We start from the raw sequence: 12758 nt of genomic DNA, 5'->3' as shown, positions 1-12758 counted from the left end.
GTGGAGAAGTTTGGCTTTTCTGTGCTTCCCTCGCAGGTTTTAAAAGGCAACAGGCTGGATGAATAGCATTGCGAGGAATGTACATACTCCTTGTGCAGAGATCATTCCCTAGAAACGGGGAGCAGAACAAGATTCATCCACATGTGAAAGATGTCCCAAAACAGATGAGCGATAGGAACTGAAGAGCAGTATGCTTTTGTAGGTCTTCCCAAGGAAGCTGGAGCTAAAAGGAAGGAGAGCCCGTACCAACCATATTCCAAACTGAAATGAAAGGTAATAACCCTAGAAATGTTTAGTAGATCACACACAAAAAAAACCCCCACCACCAAACAAAAGACCAACACAAAAAAACCCAAAGCCAAACTCAAAGCAAAACCAGAAAAAAATCAGAGTGTGAAAACCCATGCTACAATCTAAGGGGAACTGCAGGGCAACCCAGAAATTAGAAAGTAATTACTTTATTACAGTTTGGCCACCAGTCATTGCTTTCAGAACGCCACGGGAACGCTGATGAACAGCGGTGACAAGGGGCCATGCTCTCAGTCAGACTGTGCCCCCCACAAGCACAGCTCTCCCCTTCGATCCTTACCCATCTCAGCTCCGAGATCTGACAAGGCTGCAGGAATGTCAAGAGTTACAAAAATACAAGTGACCTAGACTTGGAGCAGAGGTCTGCTTTTAAACCGACTCTGCCATAGGGCAATTTCATTAACAGCAACAAAATCTGGACCAAATGTAAGAGACTCACAGATTTCTCGTTGTTTCTCAGAGAAGGCCACAAGTTAATACCTAATGTAATCAAATGGGATTTGATTATTTATTTGCCTGCATTTCGGTTTCAGTCTCTTCCTGAACAGTGCTTCTGAAGGGGCTACGTAGCCCTGCTACTGCAGGGCAAACCTCCAGGAGCGGCAAACCGGGGGCTTTCACGGCTGCTGACCCAGCCCCGCTGTTTCAAGGGCTCAGGAGCACTGCTGAGGGGCTGCACACCCGCTGGCACTGCTGAACGCTGGCACTGGGCACGGCTCATCCCCCTGGCTGTTACCCTGCGGGGTGACTGCCCTGCCATACCCGCCGGAGGGATTTACAAGTAAGGAATTAAGATAGCCACAGGGGCTACACCTGTGGGAGTAGGAAAGGGCTTTTGCAGATAAACATTTTGAACTATGCTACCTAAAATGATGGTTAGGTGCCCACATCCCCATGTCAACTCAGCTATTAAATGTTACATTTTTCAGATAGTTCCTATAATGAATCAGTGCTTAAGACGTCCTGGTAGAGTGACTGCATTAGTGAAAATCATCACAGCTAGCGACAAAGAAGTCATCAGAGAAAACCATCGCATTTAAATGTTAATAAGGTTGTTAATGTTAAGAACCCTGTGTGTAGGTTTAACATTCAGAGAGTACCATGGATGTTATGTTCAGAAAGTACCACCACCACGATCCTGCCCGACCCCCCGCAGCACCAGGCCAGCCACCTGCAAGTCCTCGGTGAGCCTGGTGCCAAGCATCCAGTGCAGATACAGCACATTTTCCAGATTTCAACCCACAGAAAATCTCTATGATGCACAACAAATTGTTCCAATGATTAAGCCCTGTCACTGCTAAAGTCCGTGCCTTACCTACTGTCTGAATTTATGCAGCTTTAGAATCAGGGGGTTTTTTTCTTATCTCTAGGATCTCAACATTTAATCATTTACAGATCTTGATGAGGATGCTTTTTAAGTTAGACCAGTTCCTTCTGTCTGTTGCTGCAATGCATTTTGGTTTTAAGATCTTGAGACTTACAACTCTTTTCTAAAGCTTTTCAGATGGATTATATTTCCTCACAGTGACTTGTCCTCATAACATGATATTTTGTGCCATATGCAATTTTTATTAGCAACTATTTTTATTTACTTTTATTCTAGAACTTTTATAAAAGAATGCAAATAGTGCTAACAGAAATCCTTTAGATGAGGATTCTCTGTTGATAATTATTCTTGGAAAGTGTCTACATGGAATGGATAAGAATATTACATTGATCCTGTGTATTTCTCATCCCCCTCCATTCAGAGCTGTTCAGTGCCCAGTATCTTAGCAGATCATAATTTTCTTTCGAATAAAATCCCTCAGCTGTGATACTGCTGCCGCTAGTGATCTCTGAATTTTCCCCAAATGCTGTGCAGCAAAGTCTCCAGACACAGCCTGTCACAGGAGCCTCAGGGCCGGTCCCCCTCCTTCGCCAGGCAGCACAGGCGCTCCACACTAGTGGTTCAGTTCAGCCCAGGAGCTGCTTTCGAAGAGCTGCCCCACCATTTACAATTTCTGTGCTTTGGTTCCCACTGAAGTTTATGAAACACATTCTTTTTGGACAAGGCTAAACTTGAAGATGCATCTGGAGTGCATCTAGGACATACTGCAGCTGCAAACAGGCATCGCAGGGCACAGCTAGAGCTAATCCACAGTAACCACCCCTTCCCCAAAATGCATACACAGTGGGTGGCCAAGTCCTGTTTTACTTAACATCATCCCTAAGTACTGCTGTATCTACAGATGTGCTATTACCCTTGCTAGCAGCCACAGACACTGTTTGCTAATACAGTCAGAGGCAACTTACTGCGGTGGGAAGCACATGGGCTGTGCAAAGACGCCTCCTCCCACAAGCGGCACGCTACCTGGCACTTCTGGTTCAGGCTGGAAAGCTCATGGAGAAAGGATTGAGATGGTGCAGTGGGAAATGCTGCAGAGGAAAGGATGGGGATGGGGAAGGAGGCCCCAGACAGATCTTGCACAAAGAAAGCAGGTTACAGCCCACCCTGCCCTTGCGGCAGGGCAGCAGCCACGTGCAACTCTCTCACGTTCAACTTCAGTGCCCAAAGTCTGCCACAGTCGTCTGCAGATAAAAGGGAAGTTAAAATAGCACCTGCATCCCAGGGGACTGATGTAAAGGTTTTAATTAGCCCAAAGATGCCACTGGAACAGAATGCCGTAAAACTGCAAGGCAGGGGCAGTTGTACACTCTGCCGTCAGAACGATGCAAATCAGTAATGATGCAGGTGAACCAGAGACCTGCATTAACCGCATTAACATTTGCTGGAGCAGTGGAAAGAGGTCACAAGGTGGGACCAGCAATGCAAGCTGGGCACATACTCGCTGCTTGCAATGGCCAGATCAGTGCTGGCATCCTGCTCCAGAGGGGGCACCTCGCACGGACAAGGCTTCCCACACATTTTGCAGGTGATATTGCAACTTGACTGGATGCAGACTTTGTCATTTCACTTAAAATAGTCCTCTATCTTTCCCTCCCAGCCATGGATTTTTCCTTGCTATCTTTTGTTTCTCTTCTTGTTTTTATGCATTCTGGGCCTTCTAATTTATCCTGACTGAAGCTTTTTCTCCTTTTGTGGTTATACAAATTGCATTTTTATTTTTCAGTGCTGCCATTGCTTTGTCACCGAGCAAGGGTCGACTGGCAGCTAAGGTGGAAGGTAATCCTACAGTTATGCACATGCAAGAAGCAGAGGAGCACACATACAACATGAAAATCCTCAGATCCAAGTGCTAGGAAGGCGGAATTTGGTTTGCAGTTGCGAGGCTGGAAAGCAGAAGCACAGCCTGTCCACTGCTGAAGAAAGATGCTGTCTCATAAGACCGAAGCTGCTCCAGAGCACAACCTGGCATAAAACAGAATGAACAGACCCTACAGAGTTTGCCAGTCATTCCTATTTCCAGAATCTCGTCACAGTAACCTGCCTCCAAAACAGACAGCTAACAACAGGGTGTAACAGGCTTATCGGCAGCAGAGATGACTGTGCAAACAAAGAGTTACTTAAAGAGATGCTCGCACCTTGGTATGTGTTACAGGAACTGATCACACCCACCACTGACACAACTAACCAGGCAGCATCGCACACAAATCACAGCCTCTGTCACTACGTTTCAAGCAACTTCAGAGAATCAGTCAGAGCAAATCTCATTGAGAGGAAAATAGAGCGAGAAAGGCTATTGCATGAATCTGCAACCGAGCCTGAGCCCAGTCTCCTAGTTACTGCATGTGATGCCAGCACCGAGCCGAACCCACCCCCAGGGCTAAACCTGCAGCCGCTTCCAGATGGGAAGCAGGTAAGAAACCTCCTGGAGCTGGAAACCCTGTGTTCTGGGGGAAACAACTTGCTGGGACTTTACAGACAGACATGGTGTGGAGAAGAAGACTTTCTTCCTCTCTGTCACAACCAAAGCAAAGAATGTCAGAAAGCTTTTGGGTCACAGCAGATCACCTTCAGAGTATGACTTCCACCACTGGCACTTAGCCTCCTCCCTTCATGCTTCCTCTGTCGCAGACCATCTGAATACCAAGGTGACCTGTGAAGATAACACAGAGAGAGGAGGCATTTAGGAGCCACTGTGTCGATAGTTGAGGACAAAATATAATTATACTGTCCTCCTGGCTATTGACAGAGTGTTCCCTCAACTGCACAACACCTGCCTGCCTGGAGGCTCAGCATCTTGCGCGGCTCAGCACCCGCCAGAGCCAGCCCGTGCGGGCCAGGCTCTCCCAGCCTGGCTGCAGAGGATGCCCTTTGTTTCAGATCAGGGGAGATAACAATCCACCTGCAAACAAAGGCCTCTCTTTTATCTTCTTAATATTCACTCCAAAACTATCATCCAGACTACAGGCAGGCAGTTATGCTTCTGAATAACACACAGGAGTTTTTTGGCTGTGAAAAGCTGAGCTGCCTGCATGTTTCTGCAGGACTGTACCGGCTGTCCAGCTACACAAGGAAGGGCTCCTCAGTTTCAAATCAAAATGTATGATCCAAATGAGCCAGGGCGAGTGAGAGAAACCCACCTGGCTGCTCTGCGGACACCAAGCCAGTGGAGAGAGGATTCTATTCATATTAAATGAGCTAGCTGCCAACAAACTGTCTTCAGGACGAGAGACAGTGCACCCACAACAGCACAGAGCTCAGGAAGGATGCATCTCCCTCGCTCGCTTGGTAAACCTGTCCACAGAGCACTTTGCTTGTCCGGGGACAAACTTCAGCAGTGAAGTAAATTAGCTGTTTCTTTTAATTTGGGTGTTCTTGCCACAGGGCACTATAGTCTGCAGAACAAGCCCCAGCACCCACAGTGTACCCACTGGCTGGACAGCCAAGGCCCTCATGATCATCGCTGGGTGGCAGGAAAGGTTTCTTGAGCCCTTCCTGCACAGACATTCTCCTCCGAATGACCAACTGCCACCCAGGTGACAGAGCATTCACCCAGAAGGCAAGCATCCATGGCTGAAATCCTTGCTCTAAGCCAAAGGGAATGCTCTCCTGGGCTGTGTAATGAGGCAATTCACCTTACGGTTGGGTTCTCTGCTTTGGGTGCAAGAAAACTGTCCAGAATTCCCAGGCTTAGGCAGGCAAATGATGAGAGTTTGGGGGTCTGCAAGATGCTCCAGCTGTGGTGCTTGCAGCCCAGTTCCCCTCTGGAAAAACTTCAAGAAGCCTGACATCTGCTCCACTGCAAAACAGAACATTTTGTTTATACTCAGAAAGATCTGCAGGATGAGAGAAGTATTTCATGCCCGGCCATAATACAAAGCAGCGCTTCTTCATCAGCTGAGGAACCCCCCCAAAAAGAGGTGGGCTCCCCCTCAGCTCCCCCTGTGCCGGGAGGCAGCTGATCAGCATCATCAGCTCGCTCCTCTCACACCCACTGTGTGCAGCCCAGGGCTGAAGGGGGGTGCGGGCGAGTCCCTGTGTCAAGGCAGAGCCCTCCAGGTGCCAGGCGGACCCCAAAGACAGCACCGGGAACCACCCGGCTACTCCCTACCTGTTGTTCAGAGGAATGGGAATGGAGACATGGCATGTGGCAGGTGGGACTCAGCGGATGCATCAGAGGTGGTGTCTGGTATTTTCTGCTGGGTCCAAGAGAGTGTCTGGACAGGACGACTGGTGCAAATGAAGGGATGCAACACAGAGAGGGAGTCTGGCAGCTCTGCAGCATGCCAGAGATGTGGCACCAGGGCAGATCCCTCCAGCTCTCTTATTGCCAGACATTTTCCTTCCCCTGCCCTCCTACAAGCACAGCACCGTGGGGCACAGACCCAAAAGTCCCAGATCTTGCAGCTTCTACAGACAAGGTCTTGGAGTTACTCCAGTCCCACGTTCAAGAGGACGTTATCAGAAAACAGTCCTATGCCTCATGCCCACAGGTCCTGCACGACAGCAACGCTTGCTGACAGTCCCACTCACAATGCAGCATCACCATGTAGGCCATTTTACATCAGGTCTTTCTGCTGTTTCATCACAAGCCATCTCACACATACTGTAGGTTACAGGGATCTGGGATTGCTCTATGGACCACCACTGGGAAAAGGACAGGGAGGTTATGAAACCTGTGCTCCCCGCACAGGAATAATGATGCCAGCAGAAGGTGCTACTTGCTCATGGACGCTGTGCCCTGCCAATACCCTGTTCCTGGATGTCAGAGCTGGTGTCATCTAGTTCCTTGGCCGGGGGCTGGTGTGGTTTCATGACCACCCTGGACATCAGCCCTCATGGGATGCAGCATGGCTGGGAGCTCTTCTCTTGAGCTGCAGAAAAGATCTGCGCTGACCTCAGTGAGATTTGGGATGACCCAGATCCTTGAGATTGTCTCCAGGCTTAATGATGGGGTCTATCTTTGAGTGGTGAGGACACCTTTCCTTGGTGACCTTAGGCTTTGAAAGGGCCTTGAAGGTAATGGTCTGCCAGCTCCAAGCATCCGTGTGGACATGAGTTCTCCCTGCGCCTCACGTCAGCCCCTCTGCTCCCCAGGCAGAGGACTCACTCCCAGACTACTGCAAAAGGGCACCTGGAGCCAGGCGTGAAGGACAGGAGCCCCAGCGCTGGAGGCTGGTCAGCTCAGCTGTGTGACCAGGCCAGGCTGAGCACGTCTCCTCTTTCCACCTGCGCTGCAGCTGCGTGCAGCTCTGGCTCCAACACTAGCCATCATTAAAAAAGGCAGCCAACAGGATCTCCAGGGGGCCTACGGGTTGGTATTCTCTCCAGTTTAATTCCTTCCTGGGCATGTCACTTAGGGCATGGGCACATAAGTACAGCGGGAGACAGCCTTCTGAAAAAGACAGGTAAAGAACAGTCATGATGCTTTCCTCATCTTGTCACGGGACATGCTACAAGAAGCACCTGCCAGAAGATGGGAATACTGCCAGAAGACGGGAATACTGCCGCCTTCCAGCCTACCCTGCCACACAGGGGGAGCTGCTGGCCTTTTCATCATTAGCTCCTACATGGAAATAACATTTTAAACGCTGACATTATACTAAGCAGCATGACGCACAAACAAGTTCACATCACCTACTGCCTCTTAGGCGAGTTTTGAAATAAATCCAGCAGAAAATAACTCAATAATTCACGAAATCATTATACGACAGATTTAGACACATTTCTAATGGATAAACACAGACACAACATAAAAAGACATTTGAAATGCACCATTCACAAAAGGAGACAACGGACTTAACTTTAGTAGAGCCTCTGTTCTCTGTTCTAGCAACTTCTATGGAATGAAAAATGGGAAGTTTTAATCGAATTTATATTTTTAAAAGGGACACTACAGGCAAGGCAGTGGCTCTGGCTCTATGACTTATTTTGCATAGCAGGTTCCTAAATAATACGTATTGAGCACACGCTGCTGCACTGTAGAGGATGTCAAAGCAGCAGAAAGCAAGAGGTTTTGATTTTTGGACAGATGCCCTGGTAGATGGGCTTTTTGGGGGGGGCATTGCCAAGGCACAACAAAGCAGATTGGCACTGTGGAAATAAAACACATTAGTTGAATGTTCCTCTAAAGCTACAAGATGGGTATGGCAGCAGTCCCTCCTCAGTTGTAAGAAGCTCAGATGAAAGTATCTGTTCTCATATCGCCAGTGCCACAGAGAAACATAACCTGCATTTTCCATCTTCTCTTTGTGAGCCGTAAGAGTAAAACTTATTTGTAAGCTAAATTTTAGGTTTTAGAGTGTAACTCTGTGCTACGGGGCGAAATCTCTACTTGGGGAATCAAAATTGCGCCTTCTTCTCTCTGCAGGACTAGTTATCCCTACAGCCACTAACGCCACCCCCAATCCACACCAGTTCAAAGGCCTCTGATAGAGCCTTGTGTGATTCCATGATAGTCAATCAACTAATACCTAATTACTACCTGCACCAGGCAGCAATTAATTCACACTCCTTTTTTCAAGCCAAGTTAAAATTTTAAGCATATTATACTGCATACAGAGAATCTTAACACAGAGCGTGGCTAAAGTTTAATATCACTGTATGAGTGAAAAAATAAGTGGAAGTGTAGCAGTCGTGCTGCCAAGCCACAGGCAGCACAGCACTGAGCAATCCTGTCCCAGCTGTGCACCGGTGCCGTGCAGGGCTCTCACAAACTGCCAGGGCCCTGACCAGCATCACCCGGTACCTCCATGCCCACCCAAGGGTCAGGAGCCCCATATCAGCTCCGCCCTGGGCACTGGGTCCCTGCCCAAGCTGGCTGGGGGAGTGCTGGTCCTCAGCTCAGCCACAGCTGGTATTTGCGTGAACCACAAGTACGAAGAAGCATGGCTGCCTATTCCTTATCTGCTCCCTTTCCAGAAAAGTATCTGAAAACAGAAGCCACTATTTTTTCTTGATTGCACTTTTACTGTCAGTGACAAATTATTTTTTTCTGACTAGTCAAAGTTCACAGGAACTAAATTAACATTTCAAAACAGAAACAGTATAATGACATTTTAGCAGCTTTCATAAATGAAAACTTAGGTGTATTATTTAATAAAAGTTCAATACTTACTACCCCAGAACTTTATTTCAAAACCATCCAGAGTCTCTTATTATCCCGAGTATTTGTATATATGCTATGTTAAAGTATGCACAATTAAATGATACCATAGGACAACCGCCAATGCAACTTCATCCTGGCAATGAACAAAAAAGAGAAATCTTCAGCTGCACTAATGGGAAGAGCCAGTTCCCCCTGGGTGTACTTCAAGCCACCTTATTTAAAATGTTGGACCTTACTTAGATATCTGCCTTACACTGAGGACGAATTGCACTCTACAAGTGCCTGTTTTTTCCCATTGCCCTGACAGGAGCCAGGGAAGCTAGCAAAGAAACAGATTTAGGCATCTACATTTGAACAAGTGAATCTCATTCCAGTCTCAAAAAAAAACAACAAACCCCAGACTCAAACGACACACAGTTTAGACCTCTAAAGTCTTGCTGTACTGCTTTAGAGTGTTACAGGTCTTGGCCCAGATTCTATTAGCAGCAATTTAAAATTCACTGGCAGATCACTGGTGCAAACATTGACTAGTGTCAGGTCTGCCACCGATCCCAGCAGTAATCCCTTAGAAACACCAGCTCTCCCACTGACAACCATCTTATAAAGTTTTTTTTCAGGTCTAGTTCATACAATATCTGCTCTGCTGCTACAGGGACACAATATCTGACTCCGGCTGTCAAGCAGCTGCAAACGTTGCATGGCTACACAGCACAGGTGCTCTATGCTATATTTATGAAGTAACTTCTCCATCCAATTTATACTTTCCTCAAAGAATGAAATCAGCATTGTTTGACAAAACCTGTTTTCCATGCGCTGTCACAGACTGTGGCCGTTAGCATCTTCTAGCTCAGCCTCCCCTTGGCTGTGGCTCCTAAAACCTGCATTTCCCTCTGCTCCCAGAGTCTCCTCCACCGAGGAATTCTCCGGGGGTCCCTGCCCTCACACCCCAGTACCCGTGATCCCACCACATGGTACCACATCATCGCTAACGCCTTGGTTGTCTGCCATAATCCCTCTGCCTCCTTTTCTCTCTTTCCCTTGAGCCCATCTCTGTGTGGCACATGATGCAGAACGATGCAAATAAGAAGTGTTCCCTAAGAAGATAAAACTTTTTTTTCCTGCCTTCTATATACAGAGAAAAAAAACCTGAGCACATAAATACTTTTTACCTTTCCTTGACGTTCCTTGTTCTTCACATCCTTCCCTCAAACCCTGGGCACAGCGACTGCCTGTTGTTCCCTTTCTAGTGCTCCTTGATACTGGGAACAGCGAAGGATGGAGCGGCAGCGAGATCACAGGGGTCTAGTCACCCTGCCTTGTGCCACCCAGCCAGCCCTCTCGCTGCTCAAGGGCATTGAAAGGCTCCACATTCGGCCGTGGCAGGACACCCAGCCCAGCAGCAGCATCTGGTGGCCACCTCCTGTGGCTGTAAAAGCCTCACTGGACTCGAGCTCAGTGTAAAGAGATGAGTGGATAGGGCTGCTCACCATAGATTTTCTGAATTCCTTGGAGGTCATCCTGGGGCAGTTTGAAGTTGTGTGTTTCCATGTACTGGTAGAAAGGAGCCATGATAGCACTGGGATCATTGGAGTGTTCCAGTCCCAGCGCGTGACCCAGCTCATGGACCGCGACCAGGAAGAGATCGTTCCCTGTGGGAGGAAGGCACAGCCTGGTTAGCGCACAGCCACAGCCTGACGCAATCCCAAGCCCCGCTTACTCACAAAGCAAGAAGCAAATGCTTTGCTATCCCATTGCACAGCAGGTACCGTGACAGGGTCAGCTCCTGGAGACGGTTTGTCCTGAAACTCTGCACAGCTTTTACAGGCGTCGTCACAGAGTGGGCAGCAGGCTGCTAGCCCATGACCACCGGTGACCACGAGCACCCTCAGACCACCTAAAACAGGCAGCTGCCTGGAGCGAAAGGGCACTGGCTGTAGACTCCTTTGCAGGGAGTTTACAGAAAGCGGCCACCGGGCTGCTCCGTCCGACACCATCATGTCCTTATCCCAGTGCTGCCAGGAGAGGTGACAGTGCTGCCAGTCTGCTAATCAACAAGGGTACGTGGTGGGAAGGGAGCTTTGTCCCCACTTCTGGGGCCTCCGCTGCCACGCTCTGATCTGACCTGGACCACCAGATCCTAGGGGAGATCTGTAAGGCACCCGGCAAGGCAGAAGGACAGAGAAGACCAGGGCTAACACCCACTGTAGCATGTGTTGTACCTGGGACAAGCCCATCTCCTCTAGCACAGGCTCCTCAACGTGCTTTTACTTTGCTGGACTCCTGGCACTGCCGTGGCTGCGGGAGGTGACACAGGTAGCACCACCCTGCAGGAGGCAGAGCCCCATCGGGAAAGGCTGGGTCGGATCCCCGCGGCAGGAGGGAGGAGGTAGGAAGAGGGAAAGGACATGCTCCTGACAGGGTAACAGAGAGCTGAGGAGCCTTGTCTGGTCTGGAAGGCGGCAGGAGTGCGAAGCAGGGGTACCTTCAATGCTACGTTACAGGCATACACTCCTCTTCAGTCCCACGGATCTGGGACCTTCATCTCCTTGATCTGGTGTGGTCCCTGGATGTCCTACCTCGTGAGGGCACCTTGCCATGGGAGGTGACACAGGCCACGCTGTGTGAGGGATGACGACACAGCCAACAAGGACAGATGTAAGACTCTCCCCATGCCAATAAAATGCCTGAGCCCTCAACTCCACCTGGATCAGGCTTCTCCTTTTTTTGGGCACTGCACAAACCAAGAGCACTTGCAACCCAGACATGGGAGAAAATTGCTGGCAGTGGCAGCTCAGCAGCTGCTTTGCAGCATCTTTAAGCAGCTCATCTCCATTCCTCACATCTCCAAAGCGCACCTAGCTTAACAAAGTTCAGTTTTCGTACACAGCTGAGCTCTCTGCTGTCACCCCTCAAAATGTGACAGCATAGGTTCAGGGGTCTGCAAGTCTTCACAGCAGGGTGCTTTGCCAGCATCTCCAGACACCTAAAGTCAGTAACAAAGAGTGCTCAACTGGTCATGATATACCACACCAAAATGGTTAAGTTGTCTGAACATTTCAGTTGGAGGGTCTAAGCACCTGAATATGCATGACAAGTTACAATATACCAATGCATTTCAAATGTTCAAATACAAATGTCCAAAACCATATGTGGGCTAAAATTTAGCCACGTGTGTTTAAAATTCCAGACTTTCTGTATTCAGGAAATCCAAATGGTGACTTACTGAATTTTTTTCTCATCTATTGCTGAAAAATCTGGTGTGTACAGAACAAGTCAATAAAATATCCAATAGCACAGTATAAAAATGCATTAAATAGTTTCATGGTAAAGTCTTAAGGACTGATCGCTCTTCATGGGTTTTCAAAAACACTAAGTTTAGAAGATGCACAGCCTGTTGCAAATTAAATGGACTTACTCTCATGTATCACTTAAATGCTCAAGAAAGCATAATTTTCACTGCTACTCACACATGAAAGTCCATAGGTGTCCTGGTTTCAGCTGGGATAGAGTTAATTTCCTTCTTAGATGAAGACTCATACCTGAAGAACTACGTCAACAACTGTGGTGGTCAGGCCAACCAGCTCTTCTGCTATTGACCAGAAACGCACCTTTTCCTAGTTATCCTTATGAAATACCTGTATCTGGAAACACAGACAAGTGTGGAAAACAGCTGCTGCTGTCCAGTTTTAAAACACCATTTTGACTGACAGCGATGCACGAGGATGCCACAGGACACAAAAAATTCTGGCTGGGGAGCTCTGCTTCTTCGCATCTGAAAGTAAGGGACTCACTCAGAAATGAACCTTCCCAGTACTAGCACAGCCACAGAGGACAGGCCAACGCTGGGGTGGAAAAGCTGTCCTCCCGTGGGAGGGTACATCGCTAGGAGGCCACTCAAACTGGAGGAGCAATGTGCTGGGAGGTGGCGGCTGGAACAGATGAAGCAGAGCTAAAGAG

General features: G+C 48.4%; 1 protein-coding gene across 1 annotated transcript in view; it reads right to left on the bottom strand.

Annotated features, from left to right (window-relative positions):
• Window positions 1-12758, bottom strand: part of MMP24 (matrix metallopeptidase 24) — a 38622-nt gene that overhangs the window by 3873 nt on the left and 21991 nt on the right. The window contains exon 5 of the mRNA XM_055813315.1: window positions 10289-10450. Within this exon, the coding sequence (XP_055669290.1) occupies window positions 10289-10450 (162 nt within the window). The remainder of the gene's footprint in view (window positions 1-10288; window positions 10451-12758) is intronic.

This window comes from Falco peregrinus, chromosome 9 (assembly GCF_023634155.1).
Source record: "Falco peregrinus isolate bFalPer1 chromosome 9, bFalPer1.pri, whole genome shotgun sequence".
NCBI lineage: Eukaryota > Metazoa > Chordata > Aves > Falconiformes > Falconidae > Falco > Falco peregrinus.
Note: the sequence above shows the minus strand (reverse complement) of the source record. Positions and strands in the feature narration are given on the sequence as shown.